Raw genomic sequence first — 25603 nt, forward strand, 5'->3', positions numbered from 1 at the left:
CTGAGTTGCTGCTTTAGAAGTAGTCCTCTCTAGACATGATCTTCTTCCCAGGTGAACACTCCGATCCTGGAGATGCAGAGTCATTCACAAACCAAGTAAACTTAGGGTTTGTGGAAAAAACAAGCATTTTTTTTTCTGAAACAGATATACAAGACGTATACCGATAGAAGCTGACTCATGTGGGAATACAAATTTTTCCACATACAAGGCTTCGGATGGTGTTACACCCTATTTGGGACAAATAAAAAGATCTTTATATTAAAAAAACAAAGAGTAAGAGTTGGAGAAGGAAGATAAAATTAGGGAACACTGGTAGGTTGCAGAAACTCAAAAGATTTCAGCAAACAGAATATAAAATTAATAAGAAGAAAACAATTAGGAGGATTAGGAGGAGGTTTAAATTGCACGAGAAACACAAGTTAGGTATTAGAAAGGTTCTAACATTAAGGACTAGAAAAACAGAGCAGCTGCCTATGATGAATATGGTTTCTTTCTTTCTTTCTTTCTTTCTTTCTTTCTTTCTTTCTTTCTTTCTTTCTTTCTTTCTTTCTTTCTTTCTTTCTTTCTTTCTTTCTTTCTTTCTTTCTTTCTTTCTTTCTTTCTTTCTTTTTCTTTCTTTCTTTCTTTCTTTCTTTCTTTCTTTCTTTCTTTCTTTCTTTCTTTCTTTCTTTCTTTCTTTCTTTCTTTCTTTCTACCAGATGGGTTAGAAAACTACTAAGAACCATAGATGTGTACAGTGAAACTAGAGAGGAAGCCAGTAAGGCATTAGTAAGTTATTTCACCAGGCTCTCACACAACATAAAATGATGCAAAGGATAAACATTTAGATACAACACATACTGAATGCTTTGAGCCATAACCCTACAGCTGGCAGTTTTTTGTGAGTTTTGTGAGTCCACAGTCCTGACACAAGGCACTTGAGACTGACCACAATGAGAGAAAAGGAAAAAAACACTACTTCCCAGAGAAAAGAAAAAAAATTATAGTAATATTTAGCTTTAGAAGAAAGTACAAAAAAAGAAGCAGCCCATCAAAGAGAAATTAAAAGTAACAGATAAAAGGATAAAATAATTATGGACAGCATGAAGACTAATGTGTAGTCATGTTAGAGACTAAAAATAAATGTATACTAGGAACCAGGATTAATTCAATGGATTAAATATGCCAGGCACGATTATTAAGAAGATAAAAGATGTTATTAAAGACATCTTTCAGAAGTCAAAATCGTGTATAAATAGAACTGAATTAAAAAAACAGTATAAATATAGAAAGGTAATTGTATAAACATAACAAGGCAAGGCAAAAGTTGATTCTGAGGAGGATCTTACTAATAGTAAACACTAAAGCTATTTCTAAACACATCAGAGGCAGAAAGCTTCTGAAAAAAAATATGATCAAGTGGTTATAGCAATATGAGAATAACATTTAATAATTAATTATTTGTATTCAACTTTTTTCTTTTAGAAACAGAATAAACTTCGGCATTCATCTTTAAATTCAAGAATCAGTGAAGGGAATTTTCAAGCAAGCTGCCACAAAGATTTTCACTGTAAGTCCCATAAAGCATTCCAACGCATCATTTCCATATCCTTCTGCACGTATTGTAACACTTCAGCAGGCACTGGTACAAAAATCATGGACAGTGGCAATTACAACATAAACCTTTAGAATGTGCCAAAGGCTGATTCTGGGAATTAAAGGGCGATGCATCTAACACTTCTAATGGACAAACTCACACAAGCCTAACAAAGAACTTAATTCCTTGACACCTGAACAAATGTGCAATACAGGGGAGGAGCCTTTGCATGGAAAAGCCATGACTCACAGAAACATTAGGCTTTTCTGAATGCTTTAAACACCTGTGGATACCAATATAACTGAGTGTGCTTAAAATTCTCGTTTGATCTGTTGATAGTTTCTTTACACGTTTATAGAGTTTTATTCCTGCGACTACATGACTTGGCATACAGTAACACCTATCTGCCATTCACCACAGCACAAGAATGGAGCACCTTCTTTCTTTCTTACTAACAAACTCTGAAATCATCCAAGAGACCTTACAAGTTTTCCCAGGAACTGTGACCACCTTTCTTAATAGAGGCAATAAAAGTCTGTCAGTTTTTGCTTCTGTTTTAACTTGCTTTTACCATGTGGAGAATGTCTTATTTTTTATGCAATGGTATGGTATTACATAACTTACTTTAAACCTTTCCAAAGTTTTTAAATAAATGACTTATTAAATATTATTAAATATTAAACATATTAAGATAGATTATGAGCATACATGTGATAGTAATATAACTATTCATTGAGCATTATAATCCCATAAATATTATTTCTATTTATATAATTATTAAATAGGTTTTAAAATATATATATTACAATACTTTAAATATCACTACTAAATGCTAAAGTTGAAACTGGAGAAGAGGTTCAGTCACTGTCCCTGGATCTTGTGATGACTGCTACACAAGCAATATAATTTACAGTCTGAAACAAAGACAGAGCATATTTACAGAATACAAGGGGAAGTATTTGTTGCCATTAATTAAGGAACATGAATTTTAACTTCAGGCCAATTAAATATGCAAAGTACACAGTTGTTCTCACCAAACATACAAACCACTACACAGCGATTAGCATTCAACTGAACAAGACAAAGCAGACATGTCTGGTTTTGAAAGATAAATGCTTGAAATTAAATACATAAATAAGTAAATAAAACGCAGTTCTAAAAAAAGATTTTTCAACACCCCAGAGAAGATGTCTGCTTCATAATCTAGCAGAAGGAAATGGAAACAGACACTGGAAAAGCTCAACAAAGGGAGTAAACAGACCTAGCATCTGAGATAGGATCTACTAAAATGGGAATGGGTTTTCAATGTTTATAGCTAAAAAGAATAAAATATATTTTAATGCTTGGTATATTGTGGGGCAGGGAGCAACCAGAGCTAAGAAAAAGAAACATTTTTTGTGGTTTTTTTTTTCATCACTGAGCTGTTTGCTGCATGCGTTGTTTGCTGGCTGAAAACGCTCTACCAAGAGCTGCGCTAAAGTGCTACAAGCACTGTGACATGAAGGAGCAAAAAAGTTCAGCAACCCTCTTCAGCAAGGAATAAGCCCCTACAACCAGACACTGTGGACAAATTAGATGCTGGACTAGGCATAAAATCTGCTTCCTTTCTCTTGTAGTCTATGGCCAATGGAAATGCTTTGAATACTGCCTCGTTCCTCTATGGGAAACCTCTGTTCTATTAAAATTAAGTAAGTGTTGAGAAGTCATCTGCCACTTCTCAGCGTGCTGGACGTAGCTGGTTCTCACCTCCACTGTCTCCTGTTGTCTTCCATTGCTCTTTCTTCTCCCACTTCAATTACCCTTTCACTAGGTTCTCACAGTATCTAAAGGATGTGTCAATCCCATTTAGAAGGAGCAGTTCTGCCTCCTTCAGCGTGGGCTATTTGTAAGGGCAGAACTCGTCATGGAGGAGTCAATGTAGTGACTACCAGAGCTCCCTTGCAACATAAGCTTCAAAGCATGTAAACTGCCCTTCAGGGTCTCCTGTTGTGTTGTGAACACTGGAACTGTCAACTTTGAGGTAATGTTTATAAAACCAGTCGGTAGGCCATTCTCCATAGCAAGACCAAGGTTAGAATCTCACAGCAAGATGAAATTAAAATGGTCACAGGTCTGTAAGAGCAGTCCACTATATAAAACTTGTATCTTTGATTTGAGTTTCCTATAGCACAAAAAAAAAATAAAATTTAGGGAAATTGCACCATGAAGAGGGAAGCACGAGCAAACTTCTACCTAGGTTTAAAATTTCGTATTTCAAGAAAGAGTCAGTCAGAGTATTAAGTATCACTATTACAATTTCAGAAATTGTTCACTGTGAGGTTGCCCAGGGAAGCTCTGGATGCCGCCCCCCTCCCCCCACAAGAAGTGTTGAAGGCCAGGTTGGATGGGACTTTGAGCAACCCGGTCTAGTGGGAGGTGTCCCTGCTCATGGCACAGAAGTTGGAACTAGATGATCTTTACAGTCCTTCCAACCCAAAGCATTCTATGACTCTCTAATTAAACTAATACAGAAATAGCATTAAAAAAAGATTTAACAAGATCATAAAGTTGATCTGCCACCATCAGGACCTTATGCTTAAAGCAAAGAGAAGCATTAGAATATTTAATGCAAGCTGTAACAGAGAAATGAAGTAGTCTACATAAGTGTATCTTCATCAGGTAGTGCTAGGTTATGAAACAAGCATTAGAATCATTTAAAAAAAAAAAAAACCCACAAAAATCCCAAAGTACACCTCCTATTAATAAGTGAAACCATTATTATAAAAGAATTAAGTACTTAGATAACTACTAATTGTTCCCTATCCTTTCTTTCCCCCAGTCAGTGAGTGGCACAGGTTAATAACATAACGTAAAAAACTTAATTTTGTCTTATTGATATAAAATTGATTGCCTTTTAACAAGTATTTGCTCTTATATTGGGAAAAGTATATTTTAGTTAAACTGTGTACTACTCATAATAAGTAACTGGACCTTTTTATTCATTTCCTATTTACAATGAATGCCTCCATTAATCCTTGCATTCAAAAATCTTCCTATTCACTCTCCATACGTACTTTCTTAAAAGTATCTCTGAGATGGGGTGATCAGAATAATATCTCATTAGTAGAATGAACACGCATTCAAATCTCAAACAAAAATCAGTAAGAATTGTAGTACCAGCCTGTGCAATTAAGACTGGAACTAGTCACGTGTAATCTACAGTAGCCTGTCATTTGATCAGTGATGTGTCGAGTAACATAACCTTGCAAATGCAACTTTAAAAAAGGGTCTGAAGATGCAGTTTGATATTTTAAATGTTTAGCTACACTTTGAAATTGATAGTCAGTCCAATCTGAAAGGGGCATGTAGCTCTGAAAAGGGCTTACAAGGCCATGTAGCAAGAGTACCAGGGGTGATAGCTTAAAATTGGAAGAAGCCAAAGACTTGAAAAAGCAGTAAGTCTGTAACATCATCTTACTTAGAAGCAATTCCTCTGGGCTCACAGGCAGAACATAATAGGAAAGTTAATATTGACATCGGTAAGGACACATCCATTCCAGACACCAGTGGAGAGTCCCACTCTCCACGGACATTAGTGCAGTATCTGTGAAGAACCTCTGCAAAAATCCCATGCGCAGAAATACGCAAGCCATGCTACTAGCATCTTGATACCCAGACGTGCTGGCGAAAAGGCAAATTCTTAATTCCTTTTGGAAGGATGGGTGCATCGTTTAATTGCTCCCTTTAACCAGCCTATTTCTATAAAATGCTTCTGCTTTATGTTACCAGCAATGGCTAATGAGACCTAACCTGTGATTACACTAAAGACCTGGTCGTTCCAACAGCCATCAGCTGATGATATTCTCCTCTCAAAACCTCATTTTCAACAGTCATTGTGCTTCACCGCTTAAACATACAAAACTTTATTAACTCATGGTTCACATTTTTATAGAATCCAAAAAGGTGTTAAACCACGTGGTTACTAAAGCTGTGCTAAGACCAACAGAAGCATCAAAGAGGTTCTATCTTCTAATTTCAAACTGGAAATATGTACTGCACCAACAAGGCTTTCCACAAATGTTTTTGCTTATGTTTTTTTCTTGCTGTAGGGATGGCAAATTTCTTAAGAAAAACAGAATTCACTCTGAGCAGAGTGTGACAGGGTATCATAGAATGATAGAATACCAGGTTGGAAGGGAACTCAAAGGATCATCTGGTACAACTTTTCTTGTCAAAAGCACCATCTAGGTAAGATAGCCCAGCACCCTGTTCAGCCGATTCTTAAAAGTACCCTATGTCAGGAAATCTACCACTTCCCTGGGGAGATAAATCCAATGGCTGGTGGTTTTCATTGTGAAAAACACATCAGTAAAAATATGCAGAAATTCTCCTTAGTGCTAGAAGAAAAACAGAGTCAGAAAAGCTGGCACAATCAGCTACAAGTGCTGCATGACACTTGGAAAGGGCTTTTTCTTCCAGTGTCAAAGGACACTCCAGAGCTTTCATATTATCAATTTGCATTCTTAAGAAGTTTTAACCACTCTGCCCTTTTATACCTGTTACATGTAGCAAAATCAGTAAGATATTCTAGACCATTTAGTTACTGATACAACTTTGCCAGTACTTTTTAATTGCAAAAAAACAATTTTATATAAATTACATTCAGGAAGTTTAAGACAGTTTGTCTTAATAGCTTTTTGCCTTACAAACAATGGCGTAATTTTCGCTTACTGACATCAACAAGGGCATTCAGGAAATACCTGCCACAGAAACTGCATATTTAAAAAAAAAAAAAAAAAAAAAGCACTAATGATATTAAAGCTGTTCTGCAAAAGTATGGCCTCTTTATTATTCCCTGTTTCAGTCAGAGCTACTCAACTCGTCGTATAGAAAACACAAACTTTTGCTAAAGAATGGCACAGCCACCCTGCAGACAAGATTCAAGTGTGATGGCACAGCAGGAATTGGAAATTATGATTAATTGAAAACATCTGAGAGCAAACAGGCCAACAGCCAGCTGCTGCTGTATCTCCCCACCATCTGAAGTTCCAAATTAAATCACAGATTTTTAATGTGCATTTAGTGAGGAACATTAATCCCCTGCATTCCAGGCTATTTTATGCCTCTCAGATATTTTTTTTTCTGAGAACCAATTATAAATATTTTTTTTAATTACTCTTCACATCTTAACTCTAAAAGCATTGCTACAATTGTATTTAAGTTGTGAATTGGGTATGTCACTCATCAATCCGTTACTAAAATGTATTACAGGTGAATTTTCACAACCAAGTATTTTTATTGCAGATAAATACCTGTGTTTATTGTCTCAGTTCCCAAACCTCAAATTAAACATGCTGGCACACCTGCAATTTTTAATGTTAATTTTCAGGGTGATTTGGAGGGGTTTTATTTGCTGTTGGTTTTGGAGTTTTTTCAAGAAAAAACAACAGCCAAATATATCAGAAGTACCAATTATTTTTCTTTTTCTCTTTTACCTCTTATTTCAAAGTATGAATCACTATCTAAATTTGATGTATGTATATGCACACACATGTGCACACACACACAAACATATCACATTACTTTTAGGGAACTGGCTTTTTTTCCAAGGAATCACTGTCATTTTTAAGCTATTTTTGAAAAGGTCAATCTTGAAAACATGAAAAATAAAGAAACAATCCCATTTTTCCCCTATTATCATTATTGAAACCAATAAAATATTATTTCGGTTTGTTCCATAACTAATTCCTCACAGCTAATCCTAATGTCATGAGCTTTAATTGTCTTGGGAAAAGAACTGTGATGCAAATAATTTGTCTGGATAAAGATCCAGGATGTTCCATCCTGTCTCTCTTAAAGCAGAACGACACGTAATGCTATGCAAAAAAACCAAAGGTATTTTATTATAAACAAGATCTGAGCTATAACACAGGCTGTTGTATTCAGTTTCCTTTCTGAAAAATGGTTAATTCTCCAAAAAGAAGAAAAAAAAATAAATCCATTTTTACTCAACTAGGCTCCCTAGAATTCTCTGTCTGGACTCTAATGCATCTTGGGAATCCAAATTAAATATCAGACCTTAAATACATCAAAATTTGTGTTCAGATGTTGCTTGTAAAAGGAGGTGTTAAAAACCTAATCATCCTTATTATGCTCATGAAGAATAATTACATTTAAAAAGCAGAATTTGAAGTATGCGAAGGTGTTGATACTATGAAGGTTTTCAGTAAAAGACAAGACCTAGTTACGACATAAAACTAGCTAAATTAGCTTTTCCTTGCACCATAAACCTTTTCCATCTGAGATGCACAAGCAATGGAATATGGTGTTACTGTTACAGCGACAAACAGTAGCCTAGAAAACGCTTTCTCCTTTAATGCAGGATCATGTCAGTCAGATGCCTACTGTGAAGAGAAACCTAGTGCCTGCCAAATGCTCTACAGATATCTTCCATGCCTAAGAGTCTTCTCAGAAGCATTACATACTCTTCATTAGAAAAACCTTAGCAGATTTCTTCTGAGTTTTTTTGCTGTAACTTGAGAAATATTTATATATCTCATGGAATACATATATATCTTTTTATGTATTTTGTGTGTGTATCTGTATATCTACCTCAATGCCTGTTTTATTCCTTATGATTTAAATATACACTGAAGGCTGACTGACTGCCATAAAGTATTCAGTTATTCAAAGGAAGAATTGCTATGCTGAAATCACTCATGTTTTCCTTAAAATTTCTCAAATGCGTGACAGAAAAGCCTATATTTGTTTCTCTCTACTTTTTCAGAGCTTTACTGTCTTCTTTTAAATGCTCTATGATAGTTTATCCTCTACCATGTTATTCTGTTTAAAGTACCACCTTGTACCACTAATTCAATTCGTATTGATTTTGTATTTTACAGACAATTCATCATTATTAAGAACTGTCTCTAGCAATGGCTCAGCAGAGACTACTCTCTGTCTTCTGCATACCGATTAAGTGCCATGGCACCCAGTAAACAGGCTTAGCATTGATAACGTTTTTTCTTATAGGACATACTTCATTTGGAATTGAAAACTGTTGAAAAGATGGATACACTTACACTTCATTCATCCACCACCATCAACTGAGTCTAGATTTACCTAATTTTGTGTCATGTCAATATAGATTTCCTGATTAAAAAACACAAGTGGAGTTAATCTGTAGCAACACAAAAGCAAACTGGTTTTCATTTAGCAGATTTGACTCTCATTCTTATGCAGGGATCATATTGACAGAAGTATATAAAAGATGGTGAAAAACCTGAAAAAAAAAAATCGAAAAGGCAAAGCACAGAAATAACGCACATCATAAATTATTTATGTGAAAGAACACCTTCTACATGTGGATTAAAGCATAAAAGCAGCCATACTGATGACTTTGACCAAAAGAAAAACTAGAAAAGAAATGGTCTTACCAGGATCTGTACACTTGGTGAAATGCAGCAGCTGACAAATGTGAGGATTTTAAACACCAAACCTCAGTCTTTGAAAATTATACTTTAAAATCACAGTTTTTGGGGTTGCTCAGGATAGAATTCTTGTCTAAATCAAATGAACTATAAAAGCTAGGTTTGCCTCCATCCTCAGCTACAAACAAATCAATAAAATCAGGAGTTAACCTACCACCTCACAGTCCTTTCAGTCTGGAGTTTACTTTAAAGCAGAATAAACCAGCCCTGCTGTCAAAAGAATTGATCCCATCTGCTGTACAAATCCCAGCCCCCCATGCACAGCCCCTTATACTAGCACAAGTTTTCTGTCAGTTACACAGTGAACTGAATTGGGAAATTGATCCATGTTCAATTAATCAAGAAGAAAATAATACTCCTAGGGAGATGCATTCAGAATTGCCTTCACTGCTTCCTGATCTGTCTCCTCAGTTCTCGCAACAGAAGTGAAGATGAGGCAAAACCCCTATTTCAGGAACTTTCAGCATGACACTGGCCATGCTGCTCCAAGGCACAAGAGACAGACTGGCCTGAAACAAAGTGTTTGATGTTTGTTATTGGTAGCAGAGGTAAAGCTAGCAAACTTTGGGATCATTGGCACATCTATTTGGAAAACTGTACGTAGTGCACAGTTGGCTGGACTGAGGCTGTCACTTTGGTGGTCAACATTATAGAAAGACTGATTAATACAGTATTAAAACACCTTCATAAATCAGCCTCTCTTGAGTTACGAGGTGGTTTTTGAACATTTGGGTTGTTAACACAATGTGACATAGTTGGCCCTTGCTACACAGGAGTACACAACTCATTCTGCCTGCATCCCAAAAGTACAATATCAGCTTGAAGCTGTAAAATCAGTTAAGACTGCTCTGGGAACTACCACAGGGACAGGACCTAGTATGTAACAACTGTCAGCTTTGCTGGACTGGTCATACTCAAAAGCCACATAATGCAGGCTTGCAGTAGCCATGAAGAGAAGGCTAAGGGGAGACCTTATCAATGCCTATAAGTATCCAAAGGGTGGGTGCAGGGAGGATGGAGCCAGACTCTTTTAAGTAATTCCCAGTGACAGCACGAGGGGCAACTGGCACAAGCTGGAACAGGGGAAGTTCCACTTAAATATGAGGAAAAACTTCTATACGATGCTGGTGACAGAGCACTGAACAGGCTGCCCAGAGAGGCTGTGGAGTCCCCTTCTCTGGAGATATTCAGGACCCACCTGGATGCAGCCCTGCGTAATGTGCTCTAGGTGATCCAGCTTTAGCAGGGGAGTTGGACTAGATAATCACTAGAGGTCCCTTCCAACTCAAATAATTCTGTGATTCCCTGATTCTATGAAACAGGCACAGGCAAGGCATATTCATGAAGACAAGACAGACAAGCCTCTAAAATGTGTAGGAAGACCTTCACTCTCTGGAATGCAGGTCTTTTAAGTAATTAAAACCTAGGTGACTTCAAGTAAACTGCAAGGTTTTTACTGTGTTTTGGGGAATCTGTTAACTTACATGAGCAACTTTAGAGCAAGTTATAAAGAGGTTGATGCTGTCCTGGCATGATGCGGTTCAAAAACCAACCATTTGCAGAGTCACAGCTATCAGCTGTGTTGTACCTGCAAGGGACTACTTGCATTGGCAAACCACGCAAAGTCCACCACAAGACTGTCAACATTCCTGGTTCACACAAATTAAAGATTGTTTCTGCAAGACAGATGGACTCTAACACACACACACAAAAAAAAGGCATTCTGAGATGAATAGACCTAAATAATAAAATAATAAAAATAATAATAATGGCTCAATCTCCTACATCTGGAATTACGTAAGAAGCTGATCCTGAGGTTCAGGGAAAGCCAACATGGAAGTCACAAGGATAGGCATTTTGCATCCAAGATACTTCAGAGGGTAAAGAACCTTGTGTTTAAAAGTCCATCAGTCTTCCAAAGAAGCTTCTATCAATCACAACACTGAAGTGGTAAATGGGGGCTTAGTCAAGCTCCCGTGGTAGAGGAAGAGAGACAGACTAGGGGTATTCACAACTTTTTCCTCCGTGCTTAAAGGGAATGCAGGACAAGGAGTGGACATACCCTGTAAGTCCCCAGACCAAGTCTGAGTAAATACAAACACAAGACTGGGAAACTGAATATGGGTAGGCACACAATAGATAAAAGAAAAATCATAGCCATCTTATAGCATATTCACTAACAGAAGCAACTAAACTAATTCTTTTGAGGCTTTAGGAGAGCAAGACAGTATATCCATCTAGCCAAGCCTATAATACACCCTTCTTTTTCAGTAAGGCTCTTCTGGACTACTGATACATTCTTCAGATGCTAGTCCAGAGATAGATTAGGTCCCATGGCAGGCCAGAAGATTGCATAGTATTTCTTCTTTGTCAGTTTATCCTTCTGAATTCCCAAACTCTTACATCACTGAGCTTGGTGTTCCCACACATAGGGAAGAACCTCCCTGTTGCAGAGCAGCCTATCACCTGATAAAAGCACAAGCTGCAAGATCAATTGCCCTCAGGATGAAGACAGCTAGGAAGAGGCCTTGTGCTAAACATGTTTTCAACTGTGTTTTGGGTTTTTTTTAATTATTTTTCCTTTCTGAAGATTGAAGTAGCATTTACAATTGAAGCTTCTGCAATGACTATATGCTGTTATTTTTAAAAATCCTTTAATTAAAAATTACAATAAAAATCAGGCTATGGTTAAGACTAAGGCTGATCAAAATTGTTGGTCAAGACTGAGTTTCTAAGGATCGGGTCTTTACCTATGTTTCCAAGGGCCACAGCACACTCTGTACTTTCCAATTTTAAAATCTGAATGGATTTTTTTTCCTATGTAATTACACAACTCCAATCTGCTTTACTCAGCTTTGCTTTTTTTGTATACACATGAAAAACACGCCTAAGAATTGCACTGCAACTGTCAACTTACACAGAGCTTTTGCAATCTTAAATCCTTGTGAATTCAAGGACCCAAACTTTATACTTTAATACAGAATCACAGAATACAATTGTTACCCTGGAGTCAGCAAGAGGCCACACAGTAACTTCCAGTTCCATTTGTCTTCTAAAGACCAGAGAAATACTAGTAAATGTGTGAAGTCTGAGATGAAGCCTTTTAAAGAAAGGTATTAGTGGCTTTTCAAACTCAACTGACTTACAGCTGAAGTTTCACTGTGGAACTGGGGTCCAACTGGAGAACATTAGTTTCCACCTAAAAGTCTCCTCTCCATCATGAGGACAGAGCTCATAAATGAAGACACTGACTCTGTTTCCTTGCAGCTATGTCAAAGTTGGTGTGGAAGGAGATTATTACAGATTTCTTGAATATCACCTTTTAGAAAGAACAAGACTGGAAAAGCCAGCTTCTTCAAGGAGACATCAGAGTTATGTTAACAGCCAGCACCAAATCCTAGCAAGCTTAGCAAGATGCAGATGACCTGCTCTGGTGCTATGTTAGTCACTGCAGAGCTTGAAAGGCAAAACAGCCTAGGTTCAGCATCACAAGCACTAGGCCTCCTGGGCAGTGAACAGCATGACACATAGCTTCTATTTTTCAAAGATGTATATAATTGCTGAAAAATACTACCAGTAAAAAAATCCAATGGAAGTTGCTGAAGTAAAACAGAGGAAGTTTTGTTTACCACCAAAGAGCACAATTTAAACAGCAACTAATTAAAGGTAGTTTTTCTCAGTACATTCCATATTCTCTGCAATTCAGCTGCTACCTGTACTACATCACTGTGTTACCACAAAGAAAAGAATATTTTCCCCTTACCTCTCTGTCAGACTTAGCTGGAATCTGCCCTTGAGACTCCCTCAATTTGCGTGCACTCTCCAGTTCTGCTTGAAGTTTTGAAGCTAACTCCTTCAAAGAAAATGGTAGTACTCCATTAGTTTAGCCATTTAAAACTTTTATAGACTTTTATATCAAATATTCATTCAATTTTTTCATGTTTTGGTATTTTTTTTTTAAACCTAATGACACAAAAGGCTAAACATGTCAATATCACTCACAAAAATCTTTAATGGAGCTAAAATTAAAATTACGTTCCAAAAAAGGTATCTGAAGTACAGAAACATATACTGTCATAAAAACACCATAAAAATTATACTGAAACATTATTCAATTATATTAATAAATGTTTTGTGAAGCTAAGCAGATGTAGATGACACTTTAGTATAGGAAGCTAAATAAGGAAACCTGAAGACATCAAGTGTATAACCTTTCCATGTTTAGGTACACCATTCTTTTGTTTATTTTTATATATATAGACACATACACTCACATATGCACACAGTGGATCTAGGGAAATATCTCTTACACATTTTTTGCTATGCAGTTTCACATCTCTCTACACCAGATGTCCAACTTCGGCACTTATGGCCTTAGTTTGGATACAAAAATTGGCAAGAAGTGGAAAATCAGAACTGTTTACAGTCTTGTATAAATTGTTTCTTATGCTCCTGCCCTCTCACTGATCCCTTTATTAAATAAATATAAGCATTTAAAAATATCTTGGTTTACTAAGAATTGCCAGGTGACCACCTATCAACCTATAAGAAATGCAACCACTTATACTCTGACCACTCTGCCAGTTTCATTGATTGGACTCAAACAATCATTTGTTGCCCCAAAATTAAGTCATGTGATCAACACCAGGCAGCAAGTCAGTAACAAAAACAAGTTCAGAATTCCTTTGTCCCACATGGTCAACCTGGAGCTCCAGCCACCAGGACGTGCTGTGACATAAGTATCTGTTCTCGTGTGTGCAGATAAACATCTTTAAACAAGCTGCATTTTCAGTCTGATCAGAGAAAGTCCATGAAAAAAACATCTGAAGAGCAATAAGGCCAAGATTATTTTACTATTTATACTGTCTTTGTGTTTTTTGGTTTTTAACTAGGCTAATTCACAGTGCATAGCTAGAAAAATGTATATGTAAAATTAACAGTAAAATTGTGTATTGGCTGCTGCTATATGATTTTGGTCAAAACAAAATGGTAAAATAATAAAAGAATCACACTCCTCATAGAATACTTGTATATTTTTATTTAGATTACTCTTATTCAGTTGCTGTCAGGTTGAAAAGAAAAAAATCCACACTTGTGCCTAAGCTTTTCTTTGGACACTGTTACTGAAGCTGAGCAGCAGGAAAAAAAAATTCATCTTTAGAAAACATTCCCCTCACCAGTACTTAAGAGCAACTAGTGTACAGATAGCTTCAATAATTTTCCTCTGTAGAAAAATGTCTTAAAATAATATAATAAGTGACTATCACCAGTCCCTCATAAACCTATCATACAACTACTTTTATAAACATATTTTTTCCTCACTAGTGTATTTTTTTGTGCATTAACTAGGAAAACTAGATTAAAACTAGATTAAAACATGGAGGCATCTAAATTATTAACACTCATTATATCTTAGTAGTAAATCCACTGCTTCATCTTACTTTTCAGTCACTTCTGAAGCTGATAAGATTTCAAAAGAGCAGATTTTCTAGAAAAGTTGTATTTGTTCAAATTTTCTAAAGTTAGGTACACAAATTTGTGTCTGAAGTCTGTGAAAAAAATAATCCATAATATAAAATAAGTTTGAAAAGGTAGTATCTATAAAAAGGACACTTTCTCCTAACAAAATCTAAATTATGTGATAGTTGCTTTGACAAAGATCTATACTATGTCCTACAATAAATTCATATGCCAAATATCCTAAAAATTCCCACAAATCAAAGAATCATTGCCTCTCAGGAAATATTAATTTGGCACTTGAAGTTGGCTTCTTTAAACCTCTTAGTGATGGAGATTTTGGTCCAACTGTCACAAGAGGCAAGGTAAACAGATGCACTAAAAACTAGCATTTAAAAGAAAACACAAGAGCCTATAGTGATAGCAGTCAGTTCTATAAAAGTTATTTTATTATATCCATTAAAAAAAATCAATACTTCCTTAAGAGCACTTATTCAGAGCAAGCACTTGTAAAACATATCTTAAAAACAGACTATGACCCTGTTATAATTGAAACTTCCAGGCAGTACTACTGAATGCAATGAACTCACTACAATAACTAAGGTAATGAGAAACAGTATATCCTTCCAGAATTTAGAGGATTCTGAGTGAGTGAAATTTTTGATCCTTCAGGTTGCTGTCTGAAACAAGCCTCCTAAACCAAAGGTAAACATGCAGCTGTTTATCTCAGCTCCATGGATGCAGCCTCACTCAGGGCAGACATGCTGTAGAACTGAGCACAAAACATTACACAGGTGTGCTCATTGCAGAGCTGGATGCAATAGCCTGTGTGGTTCCTTTCAGTTTTATATTTCCATATCTTAATTAATAACTGTGGTTACATGGCAGAGCTATGGACCACAAGCATCTACCTGTGACAAAGTGGATGAAATAATAAAAGCTCCATACACTGTCTACCTTGTAACACAGACAGGGAACTTTGTAGTTTTCACCTGCTATTGCTTAAAAAAAAAGACACTGAATCCTGTAAAAAGGCAGAGAAAAACTGCTTTTGGATATGTTGCCTTGCCTACAGAACCTGGGGACCTTAATAATCTATTATAGCCTGTGAACCATTGCATTTGAAGCAGAAGTTACAGTAAAAGCAGTATATTCAAATCCTACCTGATTTAACTTTGCATAACTTTATTTCTTGAATCAATACCTTTTTTTTTTTTTAAAACTAAATCATTGTGAGCTTTAAAGAAGAATGGCAGTAAATCACTGACAGTTTCTCAAAGACATTACCATGTCTCCCATGAGTTCTGCTTTCACAATCCTTGCTCCCAGTCTGTTCATCTCCTCTTCACTAAGGACCCGAGGCAGCTCATCCTTTGATTCATGTCTGTAAAACACCAGCAGCATTAAACTCATAGAAAAACAATGTAGTATTCACCTGTGCAATTAAGTATTAGATGCCTACTGTACTGGTATATATGCTCCTATTGTCAAAATAACTGACAATATACTACAAAAATATATTGCAGTCAGAAGTTGCCAAAGACTCCGAAACCAAAAAGCTTGAATTAAATTTTTATGAGGTATGTTTCCTTTTACTTTTTAAATCAATTAAAATCAAAAGTACTATGAAAACTTCCTCAGCATGAAAAAAGTCAAGAGCCAGTGGCAGGTATAAGCAGAAAAAAAGGGAAAGCTGAGCAGAAAGAGTAATTTAAACCCACTCTGTACCTGTCCTTTCTTCTATTTCTCAGCTCCAGCAAAATCATCTATTTCTCAGTTGCTCTCCTGTACATCTAGTGGCCCTACATCTCTTGAAAACTTTATATGCCCATATTCACCTCCTTACGGTACAATCTTTGCTTCTAAAGATGTTACGTCCCGTATGGTATAGGTTCCATGGAAAATTAATTAGTACCATTTTTTAAATATGAAGTCTCCCTTGAGAAGCTACAGCTAGTACTAAGTAATTTTGCATCTTAATTCTAATATTAAAAGGTCAGTGTATGTGTTCTTATAGTAATACATAAGGTCTCTTAGAATTGCAAAGAAGCACCAAACAAGTTTGGCTCTTTTCCTCTAAGTTTAGGAAAGCCTAAAACCAACTAACTCTGCCAGTAAAATATCTAACGCAATAGACATAAGAATGCAATTATGATATTGGCCCTTGCTATTACAAGAAAGAGAGAGAATTCAGTCACTACTCAATGTGGTTAAACCCTGTAGAATTTGAAAAACAGGAGAACTTTAAAGATGATGTCATTTTTAACTGCCAGATCTCACCAGCCCTGAGGTAACTACCAAATTTACTTTCACTTGCCCAATCCAAAACCCAGAAACTCAGCAGAACCATTTATATTAATTTAATCTGAAGTAGAACCTTCAAAGATTAAGTTCTCACTTCTCCTTTTTCAAAACAAGGCAGACTATATCAGTAAAGGGATCAAGAGATGTTTATTATTTCAATACATGGGCTTTTTAAGTGTCATTAGTGCTTGAATCATCTTCTGAACTTTTTGAGATTAGAGACATTGTTTTTTTTTTTATCTTGTCTCAAATTAAACTCTGAAGCAGTCACATTATTAATTGTGATTTCCAGCAAACACTAGGTGGATGGTCTTTTCCTCTGGGGAGATCCCTTAGACACCCAATCAGCACTTTTAATGAATTTGTGTCATAACTGTCCAAAACACTTTGATTTATAGGCTGAAGAAACTCCCTTGGTGTTACAGAAGGGATAAAACTTAAAAGGTACATTGTCAGCGTGAGAGATGAGGAACTGACCCAGCAACACCTATTAATCCAAGCCTTCACATCAATGAAGATTTACTTTTTGTGACTGACTGAACCCACTGAAAGGGAACAAGTATTACAAGACTTGAAACTGCAGGAAGAAGCATATAAATTATTCCAAACAGATAACTACCCTGTATGTCCAAACCTGAACTGTTTCAAGAGCCAAAATTTTCCAAAAAAACTCTAAAACAAAACAAAACAAACCACAAAAGCAAACAAACAAAAACTCTTAGAAAAAATTCCCACTGAAGAAAACAGGAAGACAGGTCATCACTATCTTAAATATACAGAAGCTTAGGAATTAAGCATCAGCTTAAAAGAACTTGGAAATAAGTAAATCAATAAGAGGACCCTATATGTTTTTCCAGGCCCAAGTAATCTCCACTGTGCTACTAAATTATCTCAGTAATTTTACTGGCTAAGAAATAGAATTAAAATATCACAATCCAGTTTAACAGTACTAAAAACAGAAAACACATGCAAGAGAAAATATCAGCTAAATAGTTTCTAAGCTTAGTTCTCATCTGTAAGGAAAAAATTATCTTTTATATCATAATAATTGAATTATTTTTGCTCTTCTGATTCCCTCTGCAGGAATAGGAATGAGCAAGCAGCTGGGTACACTCTTAGTTGCTTGATGAGGTTAACATTTATTTCTCATTTTCCACGAAAATAAGACCTAGGTAAACACCAAAAGCAGCAATAAAATAAGACATGGCAAACACTTATGAGGGACTTTTCATAGTGCATACAAACTATTTGTGCCAGGATTGGGAACTACTCCTGCCATGATGTATATTTAAACTCAAGCTATTCAAAATAAATAAATAAACACAAATACATTAATTAGATTAAGTTAACATCATGCAAAGAATTTATCTTCCCAATATCAAAGAAAAAGTAAATTTCATTGGATTCTATCAAAGTAGAAAATCTAGCAAGCAAAATCTGGAAAAAATACCCAACCTATACATGATAAAGAATTCTGTAGACTAAGCTGCCTGCTTCTGGTTAGTCCTGCAGTACTCATTTAATGTACCATTTTTCTTGGCAAATAGACAGTGAGGTATCTCCAAGAGCTACACTCAGGAACAGTTATAAATAACAAATATTTGTAAGGTATTGCCTTATTATTAGAATCAAGCAATTAAACATTAAAAGTAAATTCATAACCCTGCTATAAGAAGGGTTATATACATAAACATAAGAAAGAAGGAATTACACAGAATATTTCATCAAATGCTGTTTCTAATTAAATCAGATTATCCTTGTTACATGCTTTGACCAAGAATATTTACTTGTCCAGCTTTCCCAAGCAATTAAATAATACCATCCTGAGCCTAAAAGACTTTTGAACCTGTGTATCTACTACCAGGAAGATATGAAGGAAAGAATGCACAGTAATAACCAAATAATTCCTATCACTGGAAGAACCAGCCAAGCTGGTAATACTGGAGAACAGGTGGCCTGGAGTAGAGCAAAAGATCAAGTTATTATCTGACCACCTCTCCTTACCACTCTCCACTGTCCTCACTAAAGCAAGTCAACGGAAATTCCTACAGCATATTAGTTTGCATTTCCCTTCCCACTCCTATTGATCTTTTCCACAGAAAACGAACCTTTCTAATCAATACCTTCTACTATTTTTCATGTGCTAGTACTTTAGCATGAGTTCATCTTATAGGTGGCAGACCTATTCTTGAAGTATTAATTATTTCAGCATTTTCTAACATTTCAAGTTTGTTTCAAGATATTGTATATAAATTCAACAACAGTAAAGATACTGTTTTGCAGGGGTTTGGACTTTTTTGCCTAAGAGGCAAATTTTACTGCAGTGTGAACTAACCTTAGAAAGAAAGAGAAAATAATCTATCATCAGCGATTCTCAAATATCCTGAGAAGACAGGACAAGTAGCGGTGCTCACTACATCTGCAGTGGTCTGCCTCCTCCTAACTAAAGAGATCTGATATTATCAGATTTAATACTGTTACAAAGAAGATAGCGTTTCCAGCATATTTTGCTATGAAAAATACAGCAAATAAAAGATGTCTGTAAAATACCTAGAACATGATGTTTTACTGTCAGATAAGATTTGTTTCTTCTCAGGGATACTGCTTGGGTACTCATGTTGCAACTTCTCTTTTTCATCTCCTGGAGTTTTTTCCCAGCTATTGCCATCAATTTGTTCCCTAGTACCTGATGATTTTTTATCAGACATTAATTTCTCACTTTTATCTTCTCTGTGTGTTTCATTCCATAGTGCAGTATCCTCACTAGGTTTTCGGAAACGGCTGCTCAAAGAGCTAGGATCCGGCAGTTTGGAAGAGGACTGCTGTGACTTGTAGTCTTTAGGTGCACTGCAAGATGGTAAGTCATCTTCAGAGGGCTTCAGAAATTTGTGTTTCATGTTGCTTAGCAATGAGCTCCTTTCCTGACTTCGTTTTTCATCAGAGTGCTTTTCTGCTTTGGAGCTGAAGCCTCTGGATACAGAGTCCGTGCTATTGTGTCCCCATTCTCGGTCTTCTCTTGACATACCTTTTTTGTAACCTTTGTCTTCTTGTGTCCATTCCTTGCCATAGTTCTCCCTAGTATAATTCCCAAACTTGTTCCTGTTCCCATCACCTTCATCTCGTGTCTCCTTTTTTATATACCGTCCTTTCTTCTCTTTCTCACTTTCTGAATAGTCAGTTTTCTTCCATCTTTCACTTCTATAATAATTTTCTTTTCTGGGTGCAGATTTTTCAGCTTCTTCTAATCGTGACTGAAACGCTTCCATTGACTGTAAGAAAGAATAAAAAAAGTTATACTGCTCTTAAGATCAAAAGGTATTCTGAATCTCCCTACAAAGTATCACAAGAAAGGCACCATCCTCTGAAAATCAGTCACTGTGCTAAGGGGCAAGCCATAAAGTGGAAAGGAAGACGAGTGCAAAAAAAGGAAACTTACGAGTTTTGTGTTTAAGATGTTCTGTTGGGAAGGCTTTTTGATGCTGTCTCTTGGACTACTTTTAACTTTCATTCCATGGCTCTGAAGTGCTAAAGCACGCCTGGGAACCGGGACCAGAGCCTTAGAACGGTCTCCTCCTCTCAACCCAGACATGGGGGGCTTGAGCTAGGGAGAAAAGCTTCCTCCATCTTACTCATGAACTTTGCACTAATGCTTACTAGATGCTCAGTTTCTGTAGAACCAATGGACATTCCCACTAAGCCATTTTACAGTCTAATTATACTCTTAAAAACACAGCAGAGTGGGTTCAAAATATTTAGCTTGAAACACCTTTTGAACTCCTGTCTCTGGCTTTCTGGACTAATACTCTAACCATTAGGCAATTATGCAAAATGTGGCCCATTCCTCTTCCCTCTTTTCAGCTGAATTAAAAGCCACTGATGACTTTTTTTGTTGTTTGTATTTTTGTTTTTTAAAAAAAACACAACATACTGAAACAAATCAGGCAAGGATCTCATTTCAATCACTATTCTCTACTTCAGCAGCCAGAGTGGTTGAACTCGAGTTTCTTGAGAAAGATTCTTAAAAATAGTATTCTTTACAATCCCTGGCACTGAGTAATTTCTACCAGTGCTGACCATGTTAGTTTCATCACTCAGGAGTTACTACAATTCAGTTCAAAGACAACAGTATCAAGTCATAGAATCACAGAATGCTTTGGGTTGGAATGGACCTCTAACAGTCATCTAGTCCAACCCCCCTACAATAAGCAGGGACATCTCACACCAGACCAGATTGCTTGAGCCCCATCAAGTCTGACCTTGCATGTCTCCAGGGATGGGGCTTCCACCACCTCCCTACGCAACCTGTTTCAGTGATCCACCACCCTCACAGTAAAGAACTTTTTCATAATGTCCAAGATAAACCTACTCTTTTCTAACTTAAAACCATTACCCCTTGTCCTATCATTACATGCTCTTGTGAACAGGTCTTTCCCAGCCTTCTTATAAGGCCCCTTTCAGGTACTGGAAGATCACTATAAGGTCCCCTCAGGGTCTTCTCCTCTCCAGGCTGAACAACCCCAACTCCCTCAGCCTGTCTTCACAGGAAGTGCTCCAGCCCTCTGATCATTTCCGTGGCCCTTCTCTAGATGTGTTCCAACAGGTCCAAATCCTTCTTGTGTTGGGGTCTCCAGAGCTGGACATAGTACTCCAGGTGAGGTCTTACCACAGAGTCATACTGTTTTATCCAAGATTTCCAAAACCAAACAAATCTAAGCAAAAAAACCACAAGAAACTCAAATATTTGTCTGGTTGAGGAAATCTTGGAAAAGACAGTGTAACTGTGGCCAAGATTTAACACCCTACACCTTTGACCAATGATTTTAAAGACAATAATATAGCATGTAGAGAGGGCAGGCTTAAAAAGTAACTACTGTTATGGTACTCTTTTGTTAAAAATAAACTTTGAAGATTTTTAAACCCCTCAGAAGCAAGCACTTTTCTCAATGTGTCTGCACTGAGCAGATCACAAGTAGCCAGAAGATTCATATTTGGTAAAATTTGACACAGCTCACTAAATTATGCTAGCCTTATTATTATCCACAACATGTATTATTATCTGCTACATGGAGAAGAACAAAATATATTTACTAGTATACATCATAATTTTGGAAGCCATCAGGTAGTTTGTAACTGGAATAATTTTAACCTCCTGATGCAGAAAAGTGTTTAAATTTGCTACAGGATCCCATATATTAAAAAAATGTTTAACAAAAAAGGTATAAAAGGCTGGGTAGCTTTAAACTCTTCATCACTTGAGAAAAGCTTCAGAGGCTGTTTCTTCCTGCTTCTTCCCTTAGTCTTACATTAGACACTAAGTATTTGTGTATTAACATAAAAGTAACCTTTTCCAAGCACCTCTTAGTATGAAAAATATTAAACTGAAGATCCTTACCCCATATCTCTCAGCTACAATTTCCTCAATGTTTCGTTTTTCTCTCTCAGCCTGCTCCTTCATCCTTTGGTATGATTTTCGTAACCAACTTAATCCAGCATCTTCTACCACAGTAACTAAAGTAGAAAACAAGGGGAATTCGTAGTTTTATATCACAGTAGTTATTCCTATTTAACTTTACTCTGTACGTGGTGTTAAGCTTTCACCTAAATTTAATGTAAAAATGGAAGGAATGCAAAAGAAAAACAGAAATAATATAATAATACATGTTTTTATAAGTTAATGCTGGATATATCTCAGTAATACCACTGATTTAATTTAAGCTTCTCCATTTTACCACAGAACACAACAAGCAGTTTTCCAAGACAGGAATGGCATATGAGAAGTTGTGGAGGGTTTTGTTAAATTCATGAATCTTCTTATAGTCTTCACTTTTTAAGTCTGTTCTTTGGCACACCCCTTGCATATAAAACAAAGAGTATTCCCCTTCTCAGAAAATTCATGAGTAACCCACTGCTTTCCATTTGAGAAGCTTGCATAGGTCTTAGCATTCAGGACACATACTCACTGATGCCTGTCTCCTCTTACAGGTCGCTGATCTCTGTGACTCCTAAAAGTGGGCATGAGGCTAGTGGTGTGCAGGACAGACTGTTCACAGGGAAAGGTTCCCAAATAAAAGTCAGGGGCCCTACTATTCCCTGTTGACAGAATACAGGAACCCTTCTCACATAATAAATATTTCATTACACTGTGAAAAATGCTTTCCTAACTGCTCATGCTGAAAATAGGCAGGATAACCCTAGGGTAAAGACAGAAGTGAAAAGGTTACAGAAATATTTATTCACAAACTGCATCTGTAATATACTTCATTTAAATGTGACTCAGACTTCTGTGGCTGAATAATTTAAAACTATAATGTGTGTAATGGCATGAAAGGAACCAAATGAGATGACAATAATTTATCTTGTCTTGATTAAATCATGCCTTCCTTTTACTCTCAAAATGGAGAATTTCTTTAAAGATATTGAAGATCAAACAACTCAGGATTAAAAACCAGTGAAGAGAAATTCTGCAAAACAAGATACTATGATATCCCAATATTCACAATAAAATTTTCACCCAAATTTTATTTTATTACATGTTATTCATAATCACTTTAAATCAACATCAGCAGTAACTTGTTAGCAACACAGAGACCACACACTGAAGACAGAAAATTAAGATTATTACTAAAAGTTGACGTTACCTTTCTTAACTGAAGTTGCTTCATCCTTCTCTGGTGGCAAACCTGTACCACCATCTTTCCAAAAGGGATTGAGTTCTCTCTCAGACAGCATGGCCTATAACAGAAATAATTGTAATGTGTGTATAGCTTGTATTTTCTGGAATATTTGACAAATTTTATTATTCTTTTGTGGGAACAGCTTACTTATAACCTATGCTATCTAAAAGACATCTCGAAATAACATACCTTGCCATTCCAAGTCAAAGCTCTCAAACGTGCTTAGCTGGCACACACGTGGCACAGAAGCAGTATTACTGTTTGCCTGTGTTCAGTTCTGGGCCCCTCACTACAGGAAGGGCACTGAGGTGCTGGAGAGTGTCCAGAGAGCTACCAAGCTGGTGAAGGGCCTATAGAACAAGTCATATGAAGAGTAGCTGAGAGAACTGGGGATGTTTAGTTTGGAGAAAAGGAGGCTGAGGGGACACTGCATTGACTTCTACAACTACCTGAAAGTAGGCTGTTGGAAGGTGGGTGTTTGCCTCCTTCTGCCAGGTGAGTAACAACAGGACCAGAAGAAATGGCCTGAAGTTGCAGCAGAGCGGGTTTAGATTGGAAATTAGGAATAATTTCTATACTGGAAGAGTGGTCAGGCACTGGAACAGCCTGCCCAGGGAGGTGGTTGAGTCACCATCCCTGGAAGCATTCAAGAAAAGTGTAGATGTGGCACTTCAGGGTATGCTCTAGTGGACGAGCTTGTGGGGTTTTTTTGTGTTGATGGTTGGAGCCTGTGATCTTAGAGGTCCTTTCTAACCATGACAATTCTGTGATTCACTGCCAGTGCAGCAGCAATACACACTTGTATCTAAAGCAGTGCTGTTATGAGGGCTCTTATTTTTACATTGAGTTACTGCTTTTCACTCTCAAACTAGATCGCTACTATTATTTTGTCAACTGACTTCTCTGGTAGTCCAGTGGAGAAAATCATTGAGTAGGCATTCCAGCACTGACAAAATTTTGAATTCTTCTGTCTCATATCATTAACTCATCACCACCAGCAGCATGCTGTATGCATTTGTTTGATCGTAAAACAATGTGTACAAGAAAGGACAGACATTCTGGTGTAGAAAACACAAAATTATAAACCTTCACAGAGAGCAAGTGGTTGAGTGGAAGAGTCTATAAAACTTATGACCTTCCAGGACATACATATAAATTGTTATTAAACACGTAATAGATGCTGACATTCTGGTGACTTCGGATGTTCTCATTAAATGGTCCTTCAACAGTTCAGAAAAAATGTTATGTGGGGAAAAAACAAAAAGATTAATCCCTGCTCAAAAGACAATAACCAAAGTGCTGCATACTACACCAGAACAGCACTCCAGGTTAATGGCCTAGTGGGAGATGTGCAGACAAGTAAATATTACACAGTGATCAGCAACTGTTTTCAGATCAGGCTACACTGCATTTAAGGAGCTGAATGAACAAATGAAGTAGCCAGCAACTGTACATAAACAGAACTAATTTAATGACAGCAACCCCTTCCACAGCTGGACCCTGATCCATCTATGCGTTTATGCACAAGTATAGCATGAAAAGCAGAGCAACTCCTCTGAATTATTTCTTCAGGAAAATAAAAAGCCTCAGCACCCTATGCTTTAACACAGAAACTTAGGTAAGCTTTTATCACACTCAGTAGTGGTGCTCCTTTCACACGTACCTCAGGGAAGGCAGACAGACCAACAGCCTGTCACTGTTACCAAGCATCTCAGAAGCATTTCAAATATTACAGAACTTAGTACCAGCAAAACTGGCTTTCTCCTTACCTAGAAGAGAGTATAAAGGTTTTTCTGCACAAGATAAGCCTGCTGTATGAACCCTTCCAGCCTCAAACAGGACAAATAACTAATCAAACATCACTATCTCACACCACACCTGGCATTAGTTTAAAAACTAGAGAAAGATTTACATATTGGAACCAATTAACTAGTTCATTCATCACACAAAGTTTAGTAATATGCAGGAAAAAAAAGCTGGCATATTAATTCCTCCTACCTGCTCAAGTTCTTGAGCTTTCTGTCGTTCCAATACTTTTTCTTTGTCTCTTTCACCTCTGACAGCAGCTGCTGATGTGGTTTTCAATGACATGAAGTCTAAATTCATCCATTCTTCTCTCTTTA

The 25603-nt window shown here is 36.8% G+C and overlaps 1 protein-coding gene across 3 annotated transcripts in view; it reads right to left on the minus strand.

Annotated features, from left to right (window-relative positions):
* Positions 1–25603, minus strand: part of CWF19L2 (CWF19 like cell cycle control factor 2) — an 80061-nt gene that overhangs the window by 37638 nt on the left and 16820 nt on the right. For 2 of the 3 annotated variants that reach the window (XM_051608815.1, XM_051608823.1), the window contains 6 exons: positions 25479–25598; positions 23445–23538; positions 22199–22314; positions 19357–20075; positions 15790–15886; positions 12809–12898 (listed from right to left, as the gene is read on the minus strand). In XM_051608815.1, coding sequence (XP_051464775.1) covers positions 12809–12898; positions 15790–15886; positions 19357–20075; positions 22199–22314; positions 23445–23538; positions 25479–25598 — 1236 coding nt within the window. Of the gene's footprint in view, positions 1–12808; positions 12899–15789; positions 15887–19356; positions 20076–22198; positions 22315–23444; positions 23539–23669; positions 23780–25478; positions 25599–25603 lie in introns of those variants that run through there. The other variant, XM_051608826.1, reaches the window with a different exon arrangement.

The sequence above is a fragment of the Apus apus genome, chromosome 1 (genome assembly GCF_020740795.1).
Source record: "Apus apus isolate bApuApu2 chromosome 1, bApuApu2.pri.cur, whole genome shotgun sequence".
NCBI lineage: Eukaryota > Metazoa > Chordata > Aves > Apodiformes > Apodidae > Apus > Apus apus.